This window comes from Cygnus atratus, chromosome 4, assembly GCF_013377495.2.
Source record: "Cygnus atratus isolate AKBS03 ecotype Queensland, Australia chromosome 4, CAtr_DNAZoo_HiC_assembly, whole genome shotgun sequence".
NCBI lineage: Eukaryota > Metazoa > Chordata > Aves > Anseriformes > Anatidae > Cygnus > Cygnus atratus.
In genome coordinates this window covers 48635637-48662800 of record NC_066365.1, presented here as the reverse complement: position 1 = coordinate 48662800, position 27164 = coordinate 48635637, and the positions used below count along the sequence as shown (strand labels likewise).

The window sequence follows — 27164 nt, the reverse complement described above, 5'->3', positions numbered from 1 at the left end:
AGGTCATTTGTGATGCACTCCCTTCCTTGGCATTTGGGCTCCTCGCCCATGGGCATGTCTCACTGTTTGTTGCCAATCAAACCCACCTAATATGCTTTGTGTAATTCAGTGGGTTGAGGATAACATTTCATCGTCAGTGTGACCACACTCATGGTGATAGAAATGGGTACGTAATGAGCTCAACAGTGTATTACCTCCTTCTGTGTTTGAGTGCTTACTTTTGCTTTGGACCTGCTGTCTGTATTTTGAACCTTAGTCCGGCTAAGCAGTTATTTTATATATTTTTAATTATAATATTTTATATTTTTTAAATATGGAGTCTGGTAATGTATGCATCATCATCTACCCTGTATCCTAAAAGTACTATTTAGCCCTGGGCCTTCTAAGGAAAATTGATTGAACTTTTTCAACCTTCCTATTAAAAACTTCTCACTTAATGTTCTTCCAAGGAGGAAAACTGCACACAAAGGAATCATTAATCTTTTGATAACAGAAAATGTTTGGATATCTCTCTTCTGAGAACATTCAAAGCTCTCATATGGACAGGAGGGAGGGAAAATCTGTACAGCTGTGCAGCTATGATATGAAGGGCCACTCTCATAAATTGATTGTTGTACTTATTACCTGTTTTTCCAGGTCTTCCCATTATTATATGGGCAGTCGAGCTTTCTCCCATGACAGTATTTTTATACCTGATGGGAGAACAGAGAGCGAACAGACCGTCCAAGCAATGTCACAGGAGAACGTTTTAGGAAAAGTCAAAACACTGCAGGTAAGAAATTACAACTGGGGGAAAATTAATTTAAAGTGTGGTGGAAAATGTTTTCTGGAGCTCCAGAACATGTTAAGTGTGAATAAAGGTGGGTTGCTTGTTCAGTGGCCTGGGGGCTGTTTCTCAGCCATTTAAGTTGTCTGGCCAACAGCCACATTGACAATTTGGATAACCTGCAGAAGGTCTAGGTTCTGGTCTTGAAAGGTACGACAGGGATGCTGCAAGCAAACCTGCATACATGTCTGCATCTTGTGGAACTCATATGAATTGAACTCATGGTGTTGGCATGTCTGATCCTTATGTCTGAGACCTACAGATGTGGCACTGAGTGGAAAAATAATAATAAAAATTGGGGTTCAGGTGACAATGAATGGCATACAAAGTGAGACTTCTTAGCAAAGCTCATTTCATTATTGTTTTGTACTTACTGCATTTTTCCTCAGTTTTTTCCTCACTGGTCTTTGAGTGGTTCTCAGGAAAGGCAGATACATTTAACTCTCCAAAGCAAACAGTTGATTCGTAGCTACATACCCAATTCAGTTGGGTATTTGCTTTGAAAGAGCTTCACATGACCTGCTTTCCCTTGCCTTCCAGAATTCTGTCCCATTAGTGCTCTACCTAATTTTTTGCTTTACTTGTTTTTTATGTCTGTAAGATTCAAGCTTATGCTTATCTAGACCTTGACAGAGCTGTCCTTCAGAAGCACCTCTCAGTTTATTGCTCGGGATTGCTGGCATGCTCTGTCAAAGCGCTGGTAAATTTTTAATGATGTGTGAGTGTCATTACCCTGTAGACAACAAGTAAAATAGTAGTGACTTCTTTTACCTCCACAGCACCCAGTCTGGATCCATCTTTCCTGGTGAGGGAGATATCTTGCATGGTAGGCTAAGGAGACTTCCAGGATGTAATTGTTCCTTTATCCTGCACAGTGCTATCAGCCGACACAGCACCGAGTGGCGCTGACTGTGCTGACTATGGATAAACTTTGAAGCAGAAACCACACTAGGACAGCTCCAATTTCTCTGTGCTGTTTTTTCAGCTTAAATTTCCCCGGGTCAGGTAGAATCAACGCACACTACTTGCTGGGCTAGAAGTCATCATATTTTAAATGACTACTGGCTCTGGGCAAAGATGTGAGGTAGCTGGAACTGACCTGCAGAATGCTTGAGTGTCCTTGGGACACAAAGACCACTGACTTCAGCAGGGAGCTGTGCCCTCCCTACCTGTTTGATCTGTTGTCTGGGCTTCAGTATGTTAGCTTTTCTCTGAATACCTTTTCTTCTTGCAACTCAGCCTGGAACAACATCCCTGATGCAGTTTTTCCCACTCTGCTGGTAACGGTGACATCCAGAGCAACCCATGCAAACAGAAAGAAAATGCATAATATATTGTAAATGACTCTTTCAGCTATTTACATCTTATGCAGAAGTTATGTATCAATCTAAATGTCCATGGATATTTTTCTTTTTCATAACCCTACACAAAGGTTCCTTATAAATGAGCCTGGGGGCCACATCCTGCATCTGTAAAATCTGCTGTCCAGGACATAACTGTCCTCATTTCCCCAGCCATGATTTCCACAGCTGTTCCCTGAATTTTAGGACAAGATCATGCCAAAATCCTGTTGCATGTTTTTAGGTTGACCTTAGGGTTGGGTCCCAGGTCTAACCAGTTAATTCTGAAGGTTTTATGCAGTTACCACCTCGCACCTCATCTTTTTTTTTTTTGCATGGCAAAATGCTCCTTGGTGAAGGAGTGTTGCCAGGATTCAGAGCCCAGTGCTGACTCTGAACTTGCCATATTCCAAGTAGAGACCAAAAGCTCTGTAGATTTTATCCATTTTCAGGAATTTGTGGATGGAGATACAGTAAAGGTTCTCGAAACGTTATTTCCCCATTCTCACCTTGCATTTCTGCCATCTCTGGAGTCTTGATGAACCCACAAAAAATGGTGCAAGACTGGTTCAATGTATCAGCCTGGGCAGGTGGCCAGAGCGTGCACTGGTTCGGTTTCTTATTGTAGAAATTATTCCTGCATGATTGTGTGTTCAAGGTAAACTGGTTCTTTCTGGAACAGCTCTCATTTCTTTTTATTGATTTTCAGATTGGCAGCATTCATCTTATCAGGCTCTCCATAAACAGATTTGGTCATGTTCTAAGGTTTTACTGCGTCCTGGAAGCCTGGCTGAGAAAAGCCTGGCTTCTTTTTAACGTCAGATAGGCTTTGTGTATCCTGAAGCTGCTACTTTGTGTTGGTTAAGCCATCTATTGTTGTAAAAGCAGTCTTTTCCTCCTACTTTGGATCTGCTGAGGTTTACCATTACCTAGTTTCTAAGATGCAGTGTAAAAAGCCAGCATGAACCTGCCCCCACAGAGCGCCAGTACCCTGGTACTGATAATGCATTTAGCTCCTCAGGGACTGGTGCTCTGCTTCTTGTGCAAGGCTGTGAATGAGACCTCAGGAGTGGTTAAAGCCTAAATCTAGTGGTGTATCAGGGCAAGTCTGAAAGAAACTCTGGGAGCTTGTCTTTATGGGCTTGCCTTCCATAGGCTGGTGTTTTATTTTTCCTTTCTTCAAGGTATGTTAGATCAACCTCCTCACATTTTGCAGCTGTGATTGTTGTTCTTGCTGCTGCTATTTGTCAGAAAAGGTTAAAAAAAAAAATGAGCAAAGGACAGTTCTTGTTTCAGAACCACCAGAAGCTTCACCAAGTAAAATGGAAGCTTGGTTTGGGTGTTTTGATCTTGGTGCATCTGTGCCACTATCTCCCCTTTGCTGCACAAATGCTGCAGCGTGGCACTGCTGCAGACAGGAGGACAGCTTGTTCTCTGCCTCCTGCCTTCACTGAGCGTACCTCGGGTCACCTGGCATCCCGCAGGCAGCGGCAGTTGGCTGCAAGAAATGCTAAAGGTTGAGTATAGTTTATGGCTTATTGCATCTAGGAGCTGCTGGGCTATATTTTTTCTGTTTCATGTGGCCATGTGCTTTAAAACAAACAAATCATCTGCTGTAAAACACCATTTATTGCACCGTGCTTAATTATGACAAAAACATGTTTTGGGAATCCAGACTTCTTGGTCAAATTCTGATTTATTTTTTTCTTTTTGCTGTCAGACCTGATGGCTGTTCACTTTTGGAACCCTTTCTTGTAGTCATTAACATATCATAGCTAATGATCAAGCCAGTGTTTCCCCCGCTGTGCATTGCACATCTGCATTCTGCCAGACGTTCCCATTGCTCTTTGTGTTTTATATTGTCCAGATCTCAACAAGACTACAAAGCTGCTTGTTAAACCTCAGAGCTATTATCGTTTAACTTGATGCTCTTCGTTTTGTGGAACTGGGAATGAGTTTTCACTGAGTGACTGCCCAGCTTTGTATTTCTTACAATTCATTTCATTGGTGCCAATATTTTCTAGTACCGCTGCATCCTAATTATTTTCTTCAAATTTGACAGTTGTTTTCCCTTTATAAACTGAATTTATCACCTTTTCCTAATCATTCTTGTATTTCTGAGGCACACCCCCTTTTTCTTACAATCATATTACACCCTGGAAAATTAGCTTCTGTTTTCCTTTTATCTGCTTTACTTTTAGGATCACAGAATCACATGGTTTGGGTTGGAAGGGACCTTAAAGCCCACCCAGTCCCACCCCCCTGCCATGGGCAGGGATACCTCCCACCAGACCAGGCTGCCGAAAGCCCCATCCAGCCTGGCCTTGAGCACCTCCAGAGATGGGGCACCCACAGCTTCTCTGGGCAACCTGTGCTAGTGTCTCACCCCCCTCTGAGTGAAGAATTGCTTCCTCATACCTAATGTAAACCTACCCTCTTTCAGTTTAAAGCCACTACCCCTTGTCCCGTCACTCACTCCCTGACAGAGTCCCTCTCCTGCTTTTCTGCAGCCCCCCGTAGTTTTGGTGCACTGTCAGGGGAGACTCAGGTGATGAATACCACAGATCCTCTAGGTGTCTTCAGGCTTCTCCAGAAGGACTTGCTCTTAACACGTGCACATCTGTAAGTGATCCATTACTACTTCATACTGAAATATTCATTTGCATCTGGATTTGCTGCAAATACATAGGATCTCAATGGATCCTCTGCCATTTCATATACGGTTTGATTCTTTACCATTCTTCCATTTTAGACTCCCCAAAAATCTTCCTTGAACTGTAATGTCCCAAAGCAGGCATGCTGCTCCAGCAATGGAGAGCGGAATAGTTCTTTCCCTGAATATTATATCCAATACCTGTGGTAATAATTCTTTGTTTCCTCCCTTTCACTAGGTTTATCCTGTTAATTTTACATTTTATTTACTTGCTATAGTCTCCCATTATACCAAAATAACTTGGTGCTTTCCATTTTATTTTCTCTTGGGGAAAAAAAAAAAGCGTATGTAAGGTGTTCTGCCTGTTCAGATATGCTGCAGATTTTCTTGTATGGATAAAGAGGGACTCATTTCCATAAAATGAACAATTAGGTAAAGAGTTTCTTCAGCCTAGGAAAGAAATGACAAGGGAGAGAATATGATAGAGATGCGTGAATTCATGAATGGAGTTGGGAAAGTGAATAGAGGACAATTACTCAGTCTGTCGCAGTGTGAGAACATAGGAGCATCAGTTGAAGCTAGTTCCATTTCCAATCCAAAACAAATATTTCTTTATGCATAGCTGGACTGTACAGCTCCTTGTCGCGCAGTGTTGTTGCTGAAATATTTATAAAAGCTCAAAAAGCAACGACACATTCATAAAAGTTCCCAAATTACTGTTGACCCAGAAGTGCTCAGATGCCACAAATCATTGGAGCATTTTTAAGAGAAATCTTTGTATGGGCTCACCCTGTTCTTATACATTCCTGAGTCATTTGATTTTTGGGGTCACTGTGATAGACTGTAGAGGGCCAAGAGGTATTTCAGTGTTGTGACTGTTCCTAGGACAAGTACTATTGATGAACTCATGATTTCACAATAACATATAGCTACAAACCGTAACTTATTTATATCTGTGGGCATTGCAGACAGACATGAAAAACAGGTATTTGAGCTGAAGGCAAAATATCACCAGCACTTCTTCTAAGAATTGTTCAAATAGAACCAGTTAAAATGGTACTATTTTATTGATTTTAAATGGAACAGAGAAAGTAGCTCTCAGGATCTGGTTTTGGATTCACCCCAGGCACAGAGCCTTAATAAGAATGATGTGGTTTCGGGGGGCTGACTCCAACATGCATGCAGGCAGGCATGTACACAGAAGAGGAGCCAAATCCGAGTGAAAGAGGAGATGCACAGCCCAATCTGGGCTCACTGCCGGTTAATATGGAAGGTTTATTCTGTGGCATTTCCTATGCAAACACAAAGAGTGCTTTGAAGGTTGAAGCTTTTTAATTCTCTGCAGGCACCAAGTAATGCAGAGCAATTTCTCTTGGGAATTTTATTTCTGAAGTCATTAATGTTAAGCTGGTGTAAAGATGTCAGTTAAACTGCATGTTATAGCAAATTATTTGGCATGAAATAAGTGGGTCTGTGTCACGGTCCAGTTACCGAGGAAGATTTTTAAATGGGATGAGTGCAAATGTTTAATTTTTTTCTAAATTCCCAATATTTCTTTGCCTTTATTAGACGAATACGTTATTTACAGCTGCAGCACTGAATATCTTAGAGCAGTGAGACCATAACCCCAGGGCTGTGGTTTTGCTAAATACTGTTCTGTTCTCACCCATCGTGGCAGCAGACCTCCTGCCCCTTGCAGCCTGCAAGGGTCTGTTCCTGCCCGTGGCAGTCAGGTCGAAGGGCCAAGGCCACGTCTCCCATCTGTAAAGCTGGCTGGCGGGCGAGGGCAAGCAGGAAGAGGAGGGGGCATCCAGTGGGCAGCAGCCCCAGCCGGGGGGTTCCTGTCCTGCAGGCACGAGGTGGTGGCAGCGGCAATGTCCCGTGCGCAGCCCTGCCCCTCACTTTAATCTCAGAAAACGTGGGGATGAGATGAGCCTGCGTTGGAGCAGTTTGATGATCCGGTTCAGAAACTCCTGTGTGTGTGTGTGTGGTCCCACCAACCCGTTTCATGGTCACGCGTGGTAGCTGTACTGTGAATGATGTCTAAGTCCCGTGGAAATACCCACCCGCCTTGGGGCTGGTAGGACTGAAGTGGAAGGTACAGACAGGAGATGTTCGTCTCTTTCCTTCTGTTTCTGACTGATGAGACTGGGGTACAGGATGGTGATTTCTGGCTGCTGAACTACAAGCCTTTTGCACAAACCAGAAGAGACCAGGTACGTTTAACTGAGACCAATATGCATCTCTGGGCATTTCCAAGGAGTATTTAAGCATCTTGTGACTGCACAATGGTAGAACAACAAAATGTCACGCCTGCAACTGCTAACAACTGGAGTTGCAATTAATCCTTCTCGGGCACCCACATGCCCTCAGTAGAGGGAATTCTCAAGTAAGGAAGAGTTTATAGTTCTTCTGTGTCCATGAATATGTCTCTAACTCCCTTCTTTTCAGGGAACATGGTCTCTTTTCAATGGCCTTGAAGCTTAAATATATGTATCTCTCCACTTCTGGATTGCACTATTTGTGTTTATTCTTTCAAGTAAAATTTGTGCATTTTTTTTCTTTCAGGGATGATGCAATTTGTTTTTGTTTTGTTTGTTTGTTTGTTTGTTCTTATAATTGACCAGGTAAAGAATGTATGTGTACGATCTTGAGAGGATAATTGCACCACAGTTACAGTACAAACACGCTTTCAAAAAGAATAAGGAGTACATTTTATGTCGTTCTTTGAAAGTAGTCAGAATAAATTTGCTTAGTGGTAACAATAAGCTATTTGAGACTTAGACATTCAGTATTCAGTATCAGTTTTGGAGATTGCAGAGTACTGAAAGCAACTGGCCAGTGGAAAACTATTAATCGAGTTTATTCTTTTTTTTTTTCTCCACAAAGTCAATAAATAAATGCAAAAAAAAAGAGCCTTCTGTCCTATAAGGAATGTGAGGGCTACTCAATTTTTTTTTCCAGTCTTCAAAGTGATTTATGTAAGTCTGAGCAAATAAATCTATTTAAACTTCAAAGTAATTTAAATAACTGTGTACAGTCCAGAAATATTGGCAATATTATATTTCCTGGAAACAACAGGAAAACAGCATTTAAAAACAAATGTACATCTTTACAGCATTTTTCCTGTCTAGGAATATGACTTTAAGATGAAGCAAAGAGCAGCCTCAATTTATACAATATGTTATCAAATTAAGAATCTGTTCTGGAGCTGGTTTCTACTGGTGTCAGAGGAGCTGCAGGAACAGAGCACGGTCACAGCCTTCACACTACTGAATACAGGCATGTTTGCTCTCTCCAGCTCCCATTTGCACAGCGGAAACTTGTAAGACTTCAAGTCAGAGAGCTGCATTTATAACATGAAAACCTTGAAGAATTTTGTGCAACCCTTGCTATTAGATGATGGGTGCACCGGCAGTAATCTAGGTGGGAATAAACCTCCACTATACAAAACTGCCCACTGTTTCAGAATGCTGTACTAGATGAATTTAATCATTTTCCATCAAATTCAAGTGGACATAAACTATTCTAATTCAGTAACCTGATTCTGAGGAGTCTCTGCATGTATTTTACCAGGTTTCTGTATCAAAATACTAAGGTAATGTTTTGTGGTTAATATGCGTAAAATTTAAGTCCACTGAGTGATGATGAAAGTAAGACTGCTCTGACCTGAATCCTTTTAGAGTCTACCTCCTGCTATTAAAGGGTGTCTTCCCTTGGCAGCTGTTCACCTGAGCTACGTTGATGATTCTGCGGTATGGAAATAAGACATGCCCTTGTTTTTTGTGATACCTCCTCTAATCTTCCGTATTTCTCAGTCAAACTCGTATCATGGGTCCGTGCAGGTACCTGACATTCACACTGAATACAAGTTGCACAGTTGAATTGAGCACCACTGAGCTGTAGGTGTTTGCAGTAATGAAAGCCAGAGATGCGAGGTCTCTGGAGAATTTTCTGTCTTTGAAAGATGGTAAGGCAGGAAAATAACTACTTGCTCCCTTCCTTCCTAACTGAAAATGATTTGCTGAAATATTTCAGGAAGAAAATCTATCATTAAGTGTTCCTTACTCCTATTTATTCCTTCTTCAAGAGAATTTCTTCACTGTTACTAAAAACTTCGCTTTCAAAGACTGCATGGTACATGTGTCTGCAGTAGCCAGAGCTGCAACTTGCCCAATTCATCCCACCAGAGGATAGATATTACATGCTACTTATTTTGCTTACCTTATCCTTGATATAATTCAGGAGTACTTTCTTGTAACCCTAGAGAAAAGATTACTTCAACAAAGAAAGTAAATGATGGGAAAGCTCCTTTATCTTTTGGTTTACTGTATCTTCTGTGCATAAACTTTTCTCGTGTAAAGGCTGGTGATGGGGCAGTGCATATGAGCATGAACTTACACGAGTTTGTGCACTGTTCCTTGACAGCAAGCATCTAAAAGAAGCTGGGTTTTCTCTCCTTTGAGAACTTGCCTCCCCTAGCACAGAGTTATGCCAGATCCTTAAGATATTAAAACTTAAAACTGGTCCTCACAATTAGGATATCTTTAAAAACTACAGTTGCGTGGCATACAGGGTTTGGGGGCTAGAGAAGAAAGAAGCTGCCTTTTGGGGCAGTTTTAACTTCTCAGGGTACACGTGGATCATGATGTTATCATTTCTTTATGGCAGTAAGGCTTGGTAATTAGCTTTTATAATCAAAGCCTTAACCTGGGACACAGATTAAGAAAACAGAAGGAATGTTGCAAAATTCACAATAAATTTGCAGAAGTTGGCAGCACTGGTGAGAGCTCAAGCTGATCACCCAAAATGAGAAGTGATGCAGTGAATTCCTGACCGTGGTCACTTTGTGGGGAGAATGGAGATGGGATGGTTGTCATGTTACAGCAACGTGAGCCTCAAGTTAATTTTTGTTGTTGTTGTCCAGAGTCAGAAGTTGTCCTGAGTATTTCTGTGCAGCTTCCATGTGGAGAACAGGCACGTGCTAGACTTGACTTGTTTTGCTCATAATATAAATACCTTTTTTTTTTTTCCTTCCTTTTGTTTTTCAGCAACAGTTGGCCAAGAATATAAAATTTGGGCAGCCTCCACAAATGACAATTTCTGGGAGGACAATGGGGGAGGCAAGTGCTAGTGTAGAAGAGGATGTATTGCTCAGTAGCCCCATGGAGACTGACACTCAGCAGGACACAGTGCTCTCAGAGAGTGGCAATAAAGTAAGCACTTTAAATCAATGTATTTTTGGCATTACGGTGGTACTACAGCAGTAAAGTTCACTGGGGAGTAACAGATGTCTCCAGTGAGGCATCGCTGAGCTCAGCGGGCTGTTGTTTGGGGGTGGCATCTCTCAGCTTGTGCTTCTTGGACTGTTGCGAAGCGTGTGCTCTTGGCATTCCGAGCCAGGTCCCACAGCACCAACTTGAACGTCTGCTCTGAACCTCAGCAAAACAGGCATTGCTCACAGCGTAGCTACAAGACTGGATTTCTTCTAAGACAGAAAATGTCTTGAAATACAGCTTCTCCCCCGTGGAAAGCTGTGCACAGCAACTATGGCAAAAATGAAAATCACTCCAAAATGAGATCCATAAAACCCTTGGTCTTGGGGTAAATATCCATAGTCCTTGCAGACAGATGAAGGCAGATGTGGTGGAGAAACATTTTGAGAATGGTCCATAAGCCCAATGTCCAGTGCAATTCAAACAATTTTCCTAATTCTTCATTGATAGCAGGAACTGGAGGCATTCAGGTATCTGGAAGGGGCTTGTTCTGACAGTGAGGAAGCACAGAGAGTGACAGGAGCTCTCTGGAAATCCTCTAAGGAGAGACTGGCTCTGTGTCATGTTGTAGTGGGTGAAAGGAACATGGGGGACAAAGGGACATCCATTTCCCTGCCTGGAGGAGGCTGCCTTTGTGTCTGGGTACCCTTGGGGCAGGCACACAGCACCCCCACTGCTCATGCACCCATCAGATCCTGGAGGGGGACCAGGGCGTGAGCTCGTGGTCGCTAGTGCTAGCTCTGGCTGCATGAAAGGTACTGAGAGCAAGTGTCCTCTGCAGCTCGTGCCAAACATACAGCAGGGTGATTCATGGCTGAGGTGGCCAAAACTCTTCATCAGCCTTCAAGTGGCAACGTAGCTCCCCATAGCACCCGGCACACCACAGAGCGCACTGGGATGGGGGCACGTTTTGGCTGCGTACCTTGGTAGTAGGAGCAGGTTGTGTTTGATGCTGGCATGCATCCTCTGCAGCCTTCCTGCTTCAAGAGACCAGAACGTCACCTGGTGACCTCCAGCTTGAAAGCACAAGTAATTCAGTCACTAAATCATGGGAGTACCCCTGGGTATTAAGGAGGGAGAGGTTCAGTCCTTACCACCTGCTCTTTCAAATCCTGTGTTTTGAAAACAGGATTAATGCTACTTCGCACAATTCTTTTTCTGAATGCTGAAGGAGTAAACATTGCTTTTACATGGAGATTGCAGTTCAAAGTGCCCAGGCAGATACCAACAAATCAATGCTGAAATGCAAGAGCACTCAGCACTTTGTTTTTCTCTTACTGTGCACTACTCACTTACCTGCTTTATCGGAGACTTCCTGGCGCATGGCAGCTTGCTTGGTTCCTGCTCACCTCTGCTGTTGGCCGTGTAACAGCTCCGTGTGTTTGTCTGCATGGGCTGGGGGCATGGGGTGGCTTCTGGCAGGAGGTGGTGGCTGGGCCCACGCAGCACTGCAATATTTCATGTGTCCTCTGCTGGCTTGTGACTGCTGGTTTTCCCAGCGAGCTGGATCGCCAGCAGGAGTTCTAGGTTTCATTTAACTGGTGTTTGTCAAGCTGATTCTTTATACTTTGTGCTAATAACCTGTTTAGAAGGGAAGGCTGTACTTTTTCACGTGCACCTGGTGTAACAGGATGCCAGCATCCACCAGGTTATGAACTAATACTGTGATATAAGAAGTAAAGAAATGTTTCTGGATGCGATGAATGCTGCTTCAGCCCCTGTGCCTTAAAATCCCCTCTGGGAGATGGCTTCAAGGGGGACAGTAGCTAAGGAGTCATAGTGACCGACAGGCTCAGATCGCAGCGGGGCCGACGTGCTTTGTGAGAAGAGGAGCCGTCGGGAGCCTTGGGTTGCAACTCGTTGCAGCAGAGGCAATGCCTCACTGGGTAGGGACCAGGTTCTTAGCTGTGGTTAGGCCTAGCTCAGGAGAAAATAAAGGTAGTATGAGCTGCCTGAAATCCTGCAAAGCTGTGCTCTTCCTTTTGATTTTGAACCTAGTTATCTCCTTAAGGAATTTTGCCTTTTGTAGTATGTAGCAGCAGCGACCGCTTCGTATAGACAGTGGTGATTGAAGGAGCAACAAAGAGAAAATTTTAGTATTTAGAAATAAGAATTGTTTATCTATCAATCCTGCAGTGACACAAAATGAAAAAATAAATGACTACTGTAACTTGCCTGATTTCACAAGTCCTTCTACCCATATTTATTAGATTCTTTATGTTTTACTATCTAGCTGTGGTAATCTTCTTGTTTTCTAGTCAACTGACGCTCCAGATCTGTTGAGAACAATGAATTTGCCCAGAGCAGGACATGAAGTGGAAGAAAAGGTACCAAAACTTTTATACTCAGTTTGCACTGAATTACTTGCTGGTTTTAGTTACTAGAAGCCTGTCAGTCAGTTTTTGCTTTAATACACGTTTCTTTGTTTCGTGATCGTCCAAGACTTTGTAAATAAGCACTCACTGAGATTGAGAAATCTGTTTCTAGAGTGAGAGTTGATGGCAGAACTCAGTCTCTGCCAGTCCTGCAGCATTCCTGCATTTGATGCATTAATCACAGAGACACAATTTTCCTAAGTACTTCTACTACTTTGTTATGTCTACGTGTAATTCAATAAGTGTATGCAAAATGTTCCATCAGTTCTTAAGTAATTGGTTCCCTCATTAGCATATGTTTAACCTTGGAAGATTGCAGAGCTGTCTGGAAAACAATGTATGGGACTCTTTCCTTATAGATGTTTTCTCCCTTCTTCTTTTTCTGTCTTCTTTTTCCACTGGGGTTGTGCCAAATACCAGTCTCAGGATGATGGGTCAGTGATTTACGGGGAGGCTGTGATTACAGGCACTCTCACAGGTCTAGACATACAGCTCCACTCTGTTTATTCACACAAGTTGTTTCACTAAATCACTTTGTTTGTATTTGCAGTTTCTGAACCTAAATATTTGAAATGCAAGAGGAAAAGCACCAAAGACAGTATTTATTTATTTATTTATTTTCCTGTACTTTGGTGCTAGCTTGGACAACTCCCCATGGCTGTGGCAGGAAGCTTTTCTGGAGGCACTGGGCTGGTCTGAGACCCAGTATCTCAGTCGTCTCCCATGCAAACAGTACGGCTCTGTAGCTGTTCTGTTCTAATGCTTAGATAAGTCATTCTGATTTATTCTTGCCTAAAGTTTATCATCTAAATGATTTAAAGATGTACCTATTTTTCATTAAGCAAACTTTAAAATGTTCCGAGGGATGTTGCTGAAAACTCTGCCTCTGCCCCTCCCATTTCCAACAGCTTCTGCACGGAACTAAACTGTGGAAAAAAAAATTAGAACATTCCAAGTAATTTTTAAATTAAAAGTATGAAAATGTGGGAAAAGGAAAATGTTACAGCTGGATGAAGTTCATAATTTCTGTAGTGGAAAAACAGGGTTTGAAATAAACCAATTAGTTTATAAACTAGTTATGAATTAATAATTGCTTTGAATTCAAAACTGCAGAGTTTTGTGGGGATTGTTTTTTGTTCTGCTGTTGTTGTTTTTGCGTGTTTTTGTTTGTTTGTTTGTTATATGAATATTTTTAAATGGAACAAATAGTTTAATAAAAACTTCTTGTGTTTGTGATACGAACAGGTCACTCCAGTCAGACCATCTCGGCCAAAAAGACAATTTTCCTGTTCTGGCACGATTGAAACAATCAATCTGGATGCAGTTCCCCAGGCTGTTGCTCGTCTAGACAACAGTGCAGCTAAACACAAGCTGTCAGTAAAGCCAAAAAAGCAGAGGATGTCAAGAAAGCACAAGAGATTAACAAAGGTATTGAACCACTGGTGAAATAATGAGAGGGAGGGGGTACTTGTTAAGCTGTGTAACCACAAATGAGTGCACCAGGAGTAGCAATAGACAGAAGACTGCCTCAACATGTAATTAATACCATTAGAGGTAGATACTGAAGCTTGGACAAATCTTGTGTCTCCAGGGCAAAACAAAATGGATGCTTGTTTTGTTTTGTTTTGAAATCAAGATAAAGACCTAAAGATGAAACCCTACGCTGGACAGACGATGCAAAAAAGTTTTAATCACAGAATCATAGAACGGCTTGGGGCAGAAGTGACCTTAAAGACCACCCAGTTCCAACCCCCTGCCATGGGCAGGGATGCCACCCACTAGATCAGGTTTCCCAAAGCCCCATCCAGCCTGGCCTTGAACACTGCCAGGGATGGGGCATCCGCAGTTTCTCTGGGCAACCTGTGCCAGTGCCTCACCACCCTCTGAGTGAAGAATTTGAACATCCCCAGCTCTCTCAGCCTGTCTTCACAGGAGAGGTGCACCAGCTCTCTGATCATCCTCATGGCCCTCCTCTGGACCCGCTCCAACAGGTCCTTGTCCTTCTTGTGCTGCGGGCCGCAGGCCTGGATGCTAGCTAATATGTCAGCTATAGCTAATAGCTAATATACGTAGTTGAAACAAATGCTACTTAAATCTGAGGTATTCCAACTAGAGCTTTCTGATTCTTGCTATTCTAGTTTTTTTTTTTAAAAAAGTCAATGGTCTGAAGAATATCTGCCACTGGTAATGCTGCTCTTGTACGAGTGATCAGGTAGTACAAATTGGGGGGGAAAAAAAACAGCTTTTCTTAAAATGGCATGGATTCTGAGAGTGGTGATATCATTGTCTTACATGAAAGAACAAGACTTGAGTAACCCAGCTCTTTCAACAGCTTTTAAAGTGAATTATCAAATCCTAGCTCCATATGCTTACTGCATGGCTTTTATCTTGACATCTTACCAGCATTTGTAAATGGGACTGTTGAAGTAATACAGCATACAGGAGAGCCCACTTCCCCACCATTGTACTTCAATGTCACTCTTGCAATGAAGAAATTAAACTTAAGCATTTTGTTTATGCAGAGTGGTTTTGTTTAACTGGAGCCAAATGATGACCAGACAAACGGTAGCTGGACAGGGCATTAACTGTGCTCTTTTGCTCATGGGAAGTGCCGGGCAGCACTGTTTGGGCACAGCTCGTCTTCAGACCATGTCACTGCAGAGACAAGGAGCAGGCTGTGCAGGAGATCTGCCCTCGGTGTGCTGCAGGCATTGCACCTACCTGCCAGCGCCGAGGGGCAGCGCGCAGAAACAGGCAGCAGTTGGCACGTGCTGGACAGCGCGGCTTTGTGAGGGAGCTCTAGGTTTTGTCAGTGGCCTGGCAGTAGGGCTAGAGGCTTGGCTGACTGTGAAGGTATCCCAGTTCAGGATTTGTGAAAAGCAACCACATTCTGTTTGCCTGAGCAGTGCTCTTTCCTGGATTGCACTGCAGAGCTCTTTCAGGTGGGTAACAGCTTCTGTCTCAGCTAACATGTAGATTTGCTACAAAAAAGCCGGCAAAACAACTGCCCTTAGGTTGGTGCTAATTATTTCAAGCTTTTAGAATGGAGCTCTAAGTAACAAAAGAGGGATACAAAACGCATTCTCCCTATTCCTCAGTCTACTGTAAATTTGAAATGCCAGGTCTTAGTCTGGATTAACTCATGTACACCAAGGGGTGACTGAATATTTAGCATTATACTGTTGTTATTGTTGGGATGTTTTCTTTCTTATAAAGGCTATCATCTGTACAGGTGAGAGGCATGGAATATACGATGATGGTAACCATAAATTGGGGTGTGTTGACTCTGGATGCGAATCATTGTTTTTAAAGAAAAAAAGTAATTTTGCATTTGCAAGTGATATTTTTTTCACTGTAAATAACAAGCCAGTAGGCAATATTAAGTAACTCCATGCTTGTCTCCCCATTTCAGGGATCACAAAGTTTAACGATAACAGAATTTGAGCCAGAGGATCTAGAAACTGAGCTGTATGCAGACAGATACCCCGGTTATAATGGCCACTTCACAGCAGACAAGCTAATCCAGAACAGAGATGAGCCAAAGCAGCTTCCACTGGCAGAGGAGAAAAGAATTGAAGATCACTGGGGGATCCTTGAGGCGGAAAGGATAAGGCAGATTGTGGAAATGGAAGAACAAAGGGAAATGGAAGAACAAAGGTGCCAAGAGCGTGAGCAGATGCAGAAAGAGCAGGAGAGGAGGGACTGTGAAGAGGAGAGTGGGCAGAATCTCCTTGAAGGAGAGACGTCTTTGAAAACAGAAGAGCAAGCATGCCAGGAAGAAGAGAGAAGACTGCTGGAGGCAGAAAAGAGGCAAGAGCTGGAGGAGCAGAGGCAGAAGGAGTTGGAAGAGCAACAGAGACAAGAGGTGGAGCAGCAGAAGCACAGGAAATGGGACGAGCAAGAGAGATGGAAGCTGGAAGAACAGAAGCACAGGGAATGGGATGAGCAACAGAGACAGGAGCTGGAGGAGCACAAACACCAGGAACAGGAGGAGCAAAAGAGACGAGAGCTGGAGGAACTTAAGCACCAGGAAGAGGAAGAGCAGAGCCAAGAGCTAGAGGAGCAGAAGTTCCAGGAACAGGAGGAGCAGAGATGCCAGGAGTTGGAGGAGCAGAAGAGGCAAGAGCTAGAGGAGCAGGAGCACCAGGAATGGGAAGAGCAGAGGCACAAGGAGCTGAAGGAGCAACAGAGACAAGAGCTAGAGGAGCAGAAGAGGCTAGAGCTGGAAGAACAAAGGCAACATGAGACTGAAAAACAGCGTCAAGAGGAAGACGAAAGAAATCAGCTGGAGGAACAAAAAGAACTCAAGGAACAAAAGAAGGAAGAAAAACAGAGACAAGAGCTAGAAGAGAAAGAACTTCAAGAAGGTGAAATAAAACTGAAGCAGGAGAAGGAACTTGAGAGCCTCAAGCAACAGAAGAAACAGGAGGAACAAAGGCAGCTCTTGAAGGAGAAAGGAGAAAAGACAGAGGAGGAACAACCCCAGCAATTACTGGAGAAGAAACAGAAGCGGGAAGAGCAGAGAAAACACAAGCTCACAAAACAAATGCACTTGGAAAGTACAGATATTATGCAACAAGATGAACTGAAGCAACAAAATGAACAAGAATGGAGCAAGCTGCAAGAGCAGAAGACAGAACCAGAAGGAAAAGATCTTCAACAAAAGCAACAAGAAAAATCCTTGGAGCAGCAACAGGACAAGGATCAGCTGTGTTCCGGAGGGGCTGACAGGCATCCAGTGGAGGACAAGCTCCAAGAAAGACCAAGACCCCCAAAACTCAAACAGACAGAAAAAGGGAACAAAACAGCAGAAGAAATCCTAGCCCAGAAGCTGAAGAGAGAAGTTGATGCTCAGGAACAAAAGCGAATAGGGGAAGAACTCAGGTGGCAGGAGGTAGACGAAAGACAAACTGCATCCAGACCCTTCACGTTCCAGGTGTCTTCTGGAGATAAACAGATCATATTTCAGAAAGTAAATTTGAGTCCAGTCATGCCTGTCAAGGGAGCAGGACTCTCTTCCCCTTCCCTCAAAGACTGCAGGGTGCACACCTCCAGCAAGGGCTCCCACACACTGCCCTCATCTGTGTGTGTGCCCCACACAGCTATTTTGGTTACTGGAGCGCAGCTGTGTGGCACAGCAGTTAACCTGAACCAGATAAAGGACACGGCTTGTAAGTCATTACTGGGCTTAACAGAAGACAGAAAAAACGTGGATATTCCTTCACCAGAGAAGGCCCAGGAAAAAAAGACAGGTACCAAACCCGCCAACAGTAAAATGAAATATGCACAAGAGACACTGGACCAAGCCACGCTAGCTGAGTGGGCCTCTATCCGCTCCAGAATCCTGAAGAACAAAGAAAACAGCAAATACAACGAGAAAGACAGAGTAAGCGGCTGCAGGCACAGCGATGACTGGACGCCCCGAGGGCGAGGTGCTCCCCATGGTAACTTGAGGAAAACCCTATCTGCAAATGCAAAGTTCTCAATAACACCAGCATGGCAGAAGTTTTCAGAAGCTTCAAAAGCCAATTTGGACACTGAGAATGTGAGTGCAGCGAAAGGCAGTGAAACAGTGGCTGTGGGAAGAACCACTGGCTCATCTGCTGACCTCACTGGGGAGGTGGCACCCACTTTTAAGGACAGCTTAGCTGAAACGGCTAAAGAGAAACTGGAAACCCGCAGTGAAATTACAGACAACACGGAAGGCTGTAAATTTGCAAAAGATCTTCCATCTTTCCTCGTTCCAAGCTTTCCTCATCCTCCGGGTAAAGAATTACCCCAGTCAGAACCTCCAGGTGCGCTGGAAAATCAGCAGGGTAACAGCACAAAAAAACCTGATAAACCAGCACCAAACGGAGAAGAAAACGTTTCTCCTTTTGGGATAAAGTTACGGAGGACAAACTATTCCTTACGTTTCCATTACGATCAACAGGCAGAGCAAAGGAAGAAGAAAAGATACAGTGCAGGAGACAGTTTTGATGGTGTGCCTGACCCTCTGCTTACGACAGAAGGTGAAAAAGAACCCACTGTTTTTGCTCCACAAGAGAGCACGTCCCCTGGCATGGGAAGAGCCAATGTCCGTGGGAATTTAAAAGACTCCAAAGACTCTTCAGTTACCGTGATAGAGCTTTCACAGCCAGCGGGCACACCACTGCCAGCGCCCAGCCAGGGCGCTTTACCTCCTCACGAGAAACCAGCATGCAAATCACTGGCCCCGCAGAAGCCTGCGCTAGCTCCAAAGCCTGCCAGCCAGACGCCGCCGTCATCTCCTCTCTCGAAAATGAACCGCTCGAACCTGGCTGATACGCTAGGGCAGAGGTTTATTAAAGCTGAATCGGACGGTAGCTGGAGAAGAGAAGACAGAGCGGTGCCCCCCACGGCACTGAGTGAGAACAAAAATGAAGAGGAAGAAATCAGAGAAAAGAAGTCATTTTTCCCATCTCTAAGTATTCCCTGGAGAGAAAAGAATGACAAAAAGCCTGAGCCATTGAAGAAAGGTATGTACTTTGAAAAACTCATTTAGCTATAGTCTGCATTTCCAAAACGAGATACTGAAGTCCAGAGGAAGAAAACTGGTCTTAAGCTATAATTGTACACATTATTGGCACATTAATTATGGAGTGCCGCTACTTTGCTTAGGGTTGTCTGAGTGAGACTTCCCATCCCCACAGTTTGATTTAGATACACACGAAATCAATGTGGCCAGTATGACCTGCTTAAATAAATTAATTTCTAGGAGGTAACTGAAGTGTGTGTGTTTTCCGAGTTAGTCAAATGATGGACTTCGTGTTACATGTGTAATGGCATCATTGGAGCAGAGGGAGTCATTGTTATAATTTACATCACATTGGGTATATTTCTAGGGGAATACTATCTAGCTTACAAAGAAAATAAGATGACGTTGCTCTTACAGTGCCTGTCTTGGGCAAATTCTCTACCTACCTATACATGGGTACACGAGCCTGCATTTCAGAAGCACTCTGCAGTAGCAGAAGCAATCTCAGTAGTCATAGTGACTCTTCAGAGGAAGGCTGAAAGTGCCTGTGTCCTGAAATAGTGTTCTGTACAAATGGAAAAAGTCCCCTGTCAGCATAAGGGCACTCAAAGAGCAAGGCAAGAATTCAGCATTTATTTGGGAAATCCCTTTTTTTTTTTCATTCTTAGTTTTTGTAAGCATCAAGACACTTCTAAAGCCATATCTCAGTGGAACCACTACATATTTTCCATATTTTCACAGTCTGTGAGCACGAATACCCTTTTTTCTTTCATTTTTGAATGAGGATTTATGGAAATAGTTGGAGGCATGGCTGCCACCTTGGGAGAGCAGGGACTGGTGCCTCTGAAGGTTTCTGTGCTCTGCAGGAACCTTTACACCCACAGAGCTGCTCCCTGCCACTCACAGCTCTACACTGGCTGCAAGCCCCAATGTTGTTCAAAAACAGAACGCAGAAATTTTCAAATGCAGAAAATCTCTAGCTTGTTGTCAGAGATGCTTTTAGCCTCAAATACTACTTGCAAACATCAGTACAGATATTTAAAGGTATGTAAGATCAGATTATAGGTGTTTTGGTTGCTAGCTCCAATGAGACTTTTCAAATAACTGCTCAAATAAAGTCTGATTTCTTTCTGGGAGTAGCCAAAGGCACCAACCATTAGAGAAGGTTATATCCACCTTTTATTGCTCTTGAATCACTGCGCTGAATGAGAAAACAACCAATGCCCAAGTGGCAATTTTAAAAAACCTTTTTAAGAAGGGCTGCAGTTATAATTAATTTTTAGCACCCTTTTTTAGCTGAAGTTTGGACACTGTTCCCTTAAATGTGGCTGGAAGACCAGGAAATTGCAGTATCTAGTGGCTGGACCCCTTTCCTTTCATCAAAGGTACAAACAATCATTGAATATGTATCACTTACTTTCACTCAAATGTCTCCTAGGTAGTGGGGGAGTATATGTAGTAAATTAGGCTAGAATTCTAGGGGACAGGCTTTTTAACAACAAAAAGATAAATTTGTACAGCTGTATGAGAGTGCTGAATTGGGTCTTATTCTTGAGGCATTAAAATTTTCAGGTTTTGACATACAGTTCATGAAGATCTGCGTGTGGCACAGAAGTCAATAAGCTTAGCTCTGGAGTTTGACACGGCGGGTAAGTTGTACTGATTTGCTTGAGCAAGGGATGTGCATTACTCAACCAAATCTTTTCATGGTTTCTTACAGAAAAACCAGTCCTCCAGAGCAGGCACTCTTTAGATGGCTCTAAATTGATGGAAAAAGTTGAAACTTCACAACCACTTTGGATTACATTGGCGCTACAAAAGCAAAAGGGATTTCGTGAACAGCAAGCTACTAGGGAAGAGAGGAGACAAGCCAGAGAAGCAAAGCAAGCAGAGAAGCTGGCTAAAGAAAATGTAAGTAATCCTTAGAAATACTGATGTGATCATTGCAACTACTGGCTAGTTTTATTTTGTGGAAGGGATTTCTTTTCTTGTTGTGGTTGGTCTGTAAGATGTCATAAAAGCCAAGATGAAGGTGAGTAAAAAGTAGTCTGAAAGTCCAGAGTTCCATTTTGCAAATCTCCAGAAGGAAATAATGTGCAATAGTGTGACAATTTTAAGGATAAAATCTGATGCCTTAATATCAGAGGGTAGTTAACAGCAATCATAAGCATGACCCCTGTGCAGGTGGTACAACAGAAAAGTTGTATGGAACCTCTGTCCTTCAGAGCTTGAGAGAACATCAGTGCTTGGGATATAACAGCTGGAAGATTCACTAATAGGTGAATATAGGTGAATATTAGTAAACTTGAATTTATTTTTATCATAGCATGTCCTATTTGGATAAAACGTAGATGAGTGAAAGAAATAGACTGTAATACAAAACATTCAAACACTTAAAGCAGGCAATGAATTCAAGTATTGCATCTCTCCTGTTCTCTAAGTAGGTATTTTTCTATTAGTAAGAAAACCATTTCCCCTTACAGTACAGCAGTGACGCTATGCAAGCAGCGATGCTGTATATAGGTACCACAGATGGTAAAAAGGGAAGCTGTGTGGATAATGAAGCCTATTTTGATGTTTGTTATGGGACCCAAATTTCTGATGGACAGATACACAGAGACATACGTAACTGGTGGAAGAAAGCAGTGGGTGTGAAGCTGCCCACAGATGCACACTGTTCTGTACTGTGTGTAACAGGTTGGGCTGGGTCAAACTGCCCAATATTTTGACTGAAATGACGAATTTAATTTTGCTGTCTTCTTTTACAAGCTTTACAAACTCTAAGTTTTAGAAGAATTGGAGTGTTTGGATTCTTTGCCCAAAAGGAAGGTTAAGGAAGGGACAGGTGATGAACAAAAGTATCAAGTGTGCTACCTCTTACTGGTAGCCACTACAGGACAGGCTGGTCCTCATTTACCAATTTTTCTTCTCTGTTCTAGGCGGCTGTGAGTAATCAGTCAGATAACAAAAGCAGCAGCAGCAAAACAAGCACACTGCAGAAATCTACGCCTCAAGAAGGGGAGAAGAAAATTGAGTCTGCTGTGTCAAAACTAGAAAGAAGGGAGCAGCTGAAAAAGTCTAATACCCTTCCAACATCTGTGACAGGTACAGTGAGAGATTCTCATTTCCTCTGAGAATAATGCACTTTTAGAAGTGGTATTGCATGTTTTTGAGAAACCGAATGATTTTCTCTCTCTCATATTACCCCCAGAATTAAGAATGCATTTGCTTTCAGCAGGAGCAATACACCTTGGCCCAGTCTCATGTGCTGGCCGTTATGCTGGAAGTACATCATTTTAATCAGTTTTTGCTAGGTCCCCAGATCATTAAATTTGCAGAACTATGTCTGCTCAGAATTGCCCCAGTTCAAGTTAAAAACTAAAAACAAAAATTAGGCTGTCTCCCCAAGCCATATCCAACAAGTATTTTTTGAACAAGTCTAGTGAATTTAAGGGCATTTGGTTTACTGCAAATTGCAATTGCAGTGCTGATTTGCTTTAGGTAGAGGGTCAGCACAGAGTAGCAATGGTGCTGAAAGCCTACAAGATGTACCTGTGTGGGAAATAGGGCATGTTATGTTCTCACACCTCCCTCTTTGGAGAGGAGAAATTCTCTCCCCAGAATATTTGGAATGAGGATTTCTTCCATTCAAAAACTCAAAAAGTAATTACATTAAATTGAAGGTAGCCTATCACTTTGAATTTAGGATTTCGCCCTCCCAGTCTAGTATCTAGTTTGGACAGTTGGAACCAGAATCCACTACTGGACTTGTCACTTGGATAAAATGAACATTCATAAATAATATTCATACATTACATATTCAGAAGGCAGAAACATGAAAATAAATGCTTCCTCAAAGGTCATGGCATTTGGGGTGACTGTTTAAATTTGAGATTTGTGTAATATTTCTCTAGTCAACATTAGTTCTAGGCAAAAGGTTTTGAAGAAGAGTATGGATAAATAATGAAGAAACCTTTTTACAGGCTAGACTGTAAATAATGTGGACTGTTTTGAAAGTAAAGTGTTGATGCTTGTTGGCCAAGCATCAACAATGCTTGTAAAAATGCTTAATAATGCTTGTAAAGATGCTTGTTGGCCAAAAAGGCCAACAGTGTCCTGGCTTGTATCAGAAATAGCATGGCCAGCAGGACCAGGGAAGTGCTTGCCCCTCTGTACACAGCTCTGGTGAGGCCGTACCTTGAGTGCTGTGTTCAGTTTTGGGCCACTCACTACCAGAAGGACATTGAGGCCCTAGAGCGTGTCCAGAGAAGGGCTATGAAGCTGGTGAAGGGACTGGAGCACAAGTCCTATGAGGAACGGCTGAGGGAACAGGGGTTGTTTAGCCTTGTGAAAAAGAGGCTCAGGGGAGACCTTATCATGCAGTACAATTACCTTAAAGGAGGCTATAGCAAGGTGGGGATCAGGTTTTTCTCCCAAGCACCAAGTGATAGGGGAAAATGGCCTCAAGTTGCACCAGGGGAGGTTTAGATTGGACAGTGGGAGAAATTTCTTTACTGAAAGGGTTGTGCAGGATTGGAATAAGCTGCCCAGGGAAGTGGTTGAGTCACCATCTCTCAATGTCTTCAAGAAACATGCAGATTTGGAACTTAGTAGTGTGGTTTAATGGTGGACTTTAGTATTAGGTTAAAGGTTGGACCAGATGAGATCAGAGGTCTTTTCCAACCTGGGTGATTGTCTGACTCTAAATACACGTGTATCAGCTGCGTCTATTCAGTACCCCTCCAAGCCAAGAATTATGGAATGTAACTATGAAAGCAGTGAGGTATTACAGCGACCTTAGCTTCGTAACAGTAAAGGCTAAAGCAGCGCCATCCTATGTCACAGACTGTTCTACGCAGAACATGAAGGGGCACCAGGCAAACTTGTATTCAGTTGGCTTAGATGCTGCATGTCCACAGCGCAGCTGCGTGCCCGTGCAGATATGCCTGAGAACTTCTTTTGCTTGCAACATCTTACACAGATTGCCCCAAACTTTCAAGCTACCTGTTAGCTTGCTTCCAGCACCCAAACTGGCTTTGGAGGCAGACAGCTGGAAAAGCTTTACAGCATTCCTCCCACAAGCTGTCACAGGGCTCTACTGCAGCCCTACCTGGAAAGATGCAGTGCTAAGGTATGTTGTACTGTAATATGTTGTCAGCTCTAGCAGAAAAACTCTAGCACAATAGATGATCCAAAATTAGATCAAAGAAAGGCCAGGAACAAAAAATTAGCCTTGGAAGGTCTGTCTGCACTAGGATATGAATTTCACAAGGAAATTCAAGAGGAATCGCTGATTATGTTAAAGTGAAAGCATAACTGTTGGCTCTAAAGGAAACAGTGACACTTGGAGTCAGGTAGCCATTATCAACAGCACAGTATAATGTAAGCCAGTGTTTCTTTACTATGGATGATAACACTGATTTAGGTTTCCCACAATTAGGAGAGCATTTAAAACAGAAGACCAGGCTAGAACATGTTTAGAATAAGTTTGCTGAGATCTCCTCTAAGGACCTTTAAAATTTTTTTGAAAAAGTTGGTGTGTTTCCGACTTGCACATGAATCTTGTGCAACAGGAACTGTTAAGAGGGTATAGCCATTAAAATAGCATAAATTACCATAACCTTTAAAATTATTAGCTTTTCAAAGTGTCTGTCTACAGCAGTAGCTGCTGCTACTGTTCATTTACTAGTTAGTTAAAAATACATCATTAAATACACCACCAAAAAGAAAAAAAAAATTGCCATGCATGAAATTTTAAGGCTTTTTAAAGCATTCAAAACCTAAAAGTGAAACAAATTCAAGTAATTTGTACTAAATACGTTTAACAAAAAAGCTTTTTGGCTTAAAAAGAAATGGATAAGAGACTAATGAGTTAGTAAATAGTATTATTTAGAGGGTTGGAAAGTACTGTGTTAGAACATCTTCCATAGAAAAGAAATCTCTGTAACTGTGACAAAATACTGGGTTTAAGTAATGTTTGTTTTGTCTCTCTCTCCCCACTCTGTCAAAAACAGTGGAGATTTCCGATTCTGTTCCATCAAACCCGCTGGCAAAAGAAGTGGCCAAGAGATTCTCCACGCCCGATGCTAACCCTGTGTCAACAGAACCAGCCTGGCTTGCATTAGCCAAAAGGAAAGCAAAAGCCTGGAGTGACTGTCCACAGATCATAAAGTAAACTATAACATTACGTCTTATTGCTGCCTATTAATTGCTTTCTTTTTATTTATTCAGCTTTTTACACATGACAAAACTGAAAATGCATGTATTGAAGAACTGAAAACTGAACTGATACCGTTTTGCTCTAGCTCACTGTAAAGTGTACTCAAGTCATATATTCCACTGCTTTGACAAATAGCTAAATGAGGTCACATGCAAATTTCAGAGCCAGTCTCTCTCAAAAATTCAAGAATGCTCAGATACTGGATGTCAATTTTAGCCAGTATCATCATAAGAGGCAGAACTTAAGAAGCTCCTTAAATTCTCTGAGTATTTGGTTCTGCGATTTTAGATCTCTACTGTTAAGTGGAGATCTCAGAAAAGCTTTTCAACACTCCATTGTTGAAACTTTATGCAAGATGCATGTTCCCTTCTCTTATTCCTAAATTTTCTTAAGTGTTAAACTGTATGAACTGTCAGTTCTACCTGCTATTTGGAAGCTTCTTACCTAATGAACTTTGGGAGATATCTTTCCACCTGCAAATGATAAATAAGAAGGACCATCCAAATGCTGAGGTAATTTCTTTCATCATAGCATTAATATATTACGTTTATATTCTCTCACTCCTAGGAAAAAAAAACAAACAATTTATCCAGCTTCATAAAAATTACTAGTTAAACAGAAGTCAGAAAGTTTTCAGAAAGAAGCCTCTATTCTTTACAACTACCTGAACGGAGGCTGCAGTGAGGAAGGTGTTGGTCTTTTTCCTCAGGTGACAAATGCTAGGATATAAGGAAACAGTCTCTGTTGTGCCAGGGGAGGTTTAGATTGGTCATTGGGAAGAACTTCTTCACGGAGAGGGCGGTCAAGCATTGGAATGGGCTGCCCAGGGCTCTGATGGAGTCCTCATCCCTGGAGGTATTTAAGAGATGTGTGGACATGGCACGAAGGGACATGGTTTAATGGTGGGACTTGGTAGGTCAGGTTGGTGGTTGGACTTGGTGACCTGGAGGGTCTTTTCCAACCTGGATGACTCTGTAAGCCAGAGGCAGTGTTTATTCAGGTTATTTAGCGCAGCACTGTTTGTGTGCTTGGCCATGTTTAAGATGCATACAGACAGTGATTGCAGATTAAAACTTGAAATCAATCATCTGGGACTGAAGTATGTAGAACTATTCCTGTGCTCCTGTACTTATAGAATTAGTCTCATCGAGTTCCCACAGGAATAAGATTATATGACTGAATTTGACTGAAAACTGAAAGCTCAGTCAGTGGTATCTCTAAAGTTTTAACTCTGCATTCTTCCTGATTTTACTTCATGTGCAGCTTTAGGTAGTTCAGATAACTTACCATACTTTGACCAACACAGCCAGCAGACTTCAGAAAGTGTTTTTGTACCTCTCCCAAGTAAGTGCTTACTTACCCACCATCTCGGGTATCTGCTGTGGCAGATTCTTTGTTACTTCTCTGTACCTAAAATAGAAGTGTTCATTCCCACCCTATTACAAAAATGGAAAAAGTCTGTAATTTTACTATCCTTAATATCCCACAGAAATATCTGTCTACATTTTTTAAAGTCATCCTAGTAAATATAATTGTAACACCCCCAAGTTGTTTTTTACAGGAAAGTCTTTAAATTTGAACATCTCTTTGTAATGATAAGGCTCAAAGGAACCTTTACGCGTAAAACATTTTAAAGGACGATATTTTCATGAGATAAGTTGCATCATTATAGATTCACATACATTTCATGGAAGTATTTTGGCCAAACTGCTGTATGTGGCATGAGTAGCAGCACTTTAAATTATGCAGAAAACAGAATGAAACCTGCCATAGCCTCCCATTCCAAAAATCAAAAAGGGCTTGTCCACAAAAGTCATTCCTGAATACTCTATTTCCTAACAAAGCAAAAACAAAGGTTCAGTATCATGGTTACAACAGCACAAACACAAAGGATGCATTAGATTGAGTAGCTGTGCAGCAGCAGGACGTTTTTTTCTTGGGTCTCTTTTAAGCCATCAGTTTTACTGTTTTATATTTA

At 42.4% G+C, this 27164-nt stretch overlaps 1 protein-coding gene across 1 annotated transcript; it reads left to right on the top strand.

Moving 5' to 3' along the window:
* The first annotated feature begins 652 nt into the window (after positions 1–652).
* Positions 653–25141, top strand: CRACD (capping protein inhibiting regulator of actin dynamics). The gene is made up of 8 exons (XM_050710652.1): positions 653–772; positions 9871–10035; positions 12354–12422; positions 13716–13898; positions 15883–18967; positions 20687–20877; positions 21906–22071; positions 24981–25141. The coding sequence occupies exons 1-8, from the start codon at positions 653–655 to the stop codon at positions 25139–25141; spliced, it is 4140 nt and encodes a 1379-aa protein (XP_050566609.1).
* The last annotated feature ends 2023 nt before the right edge of the window (positions 25142–27164 follow it).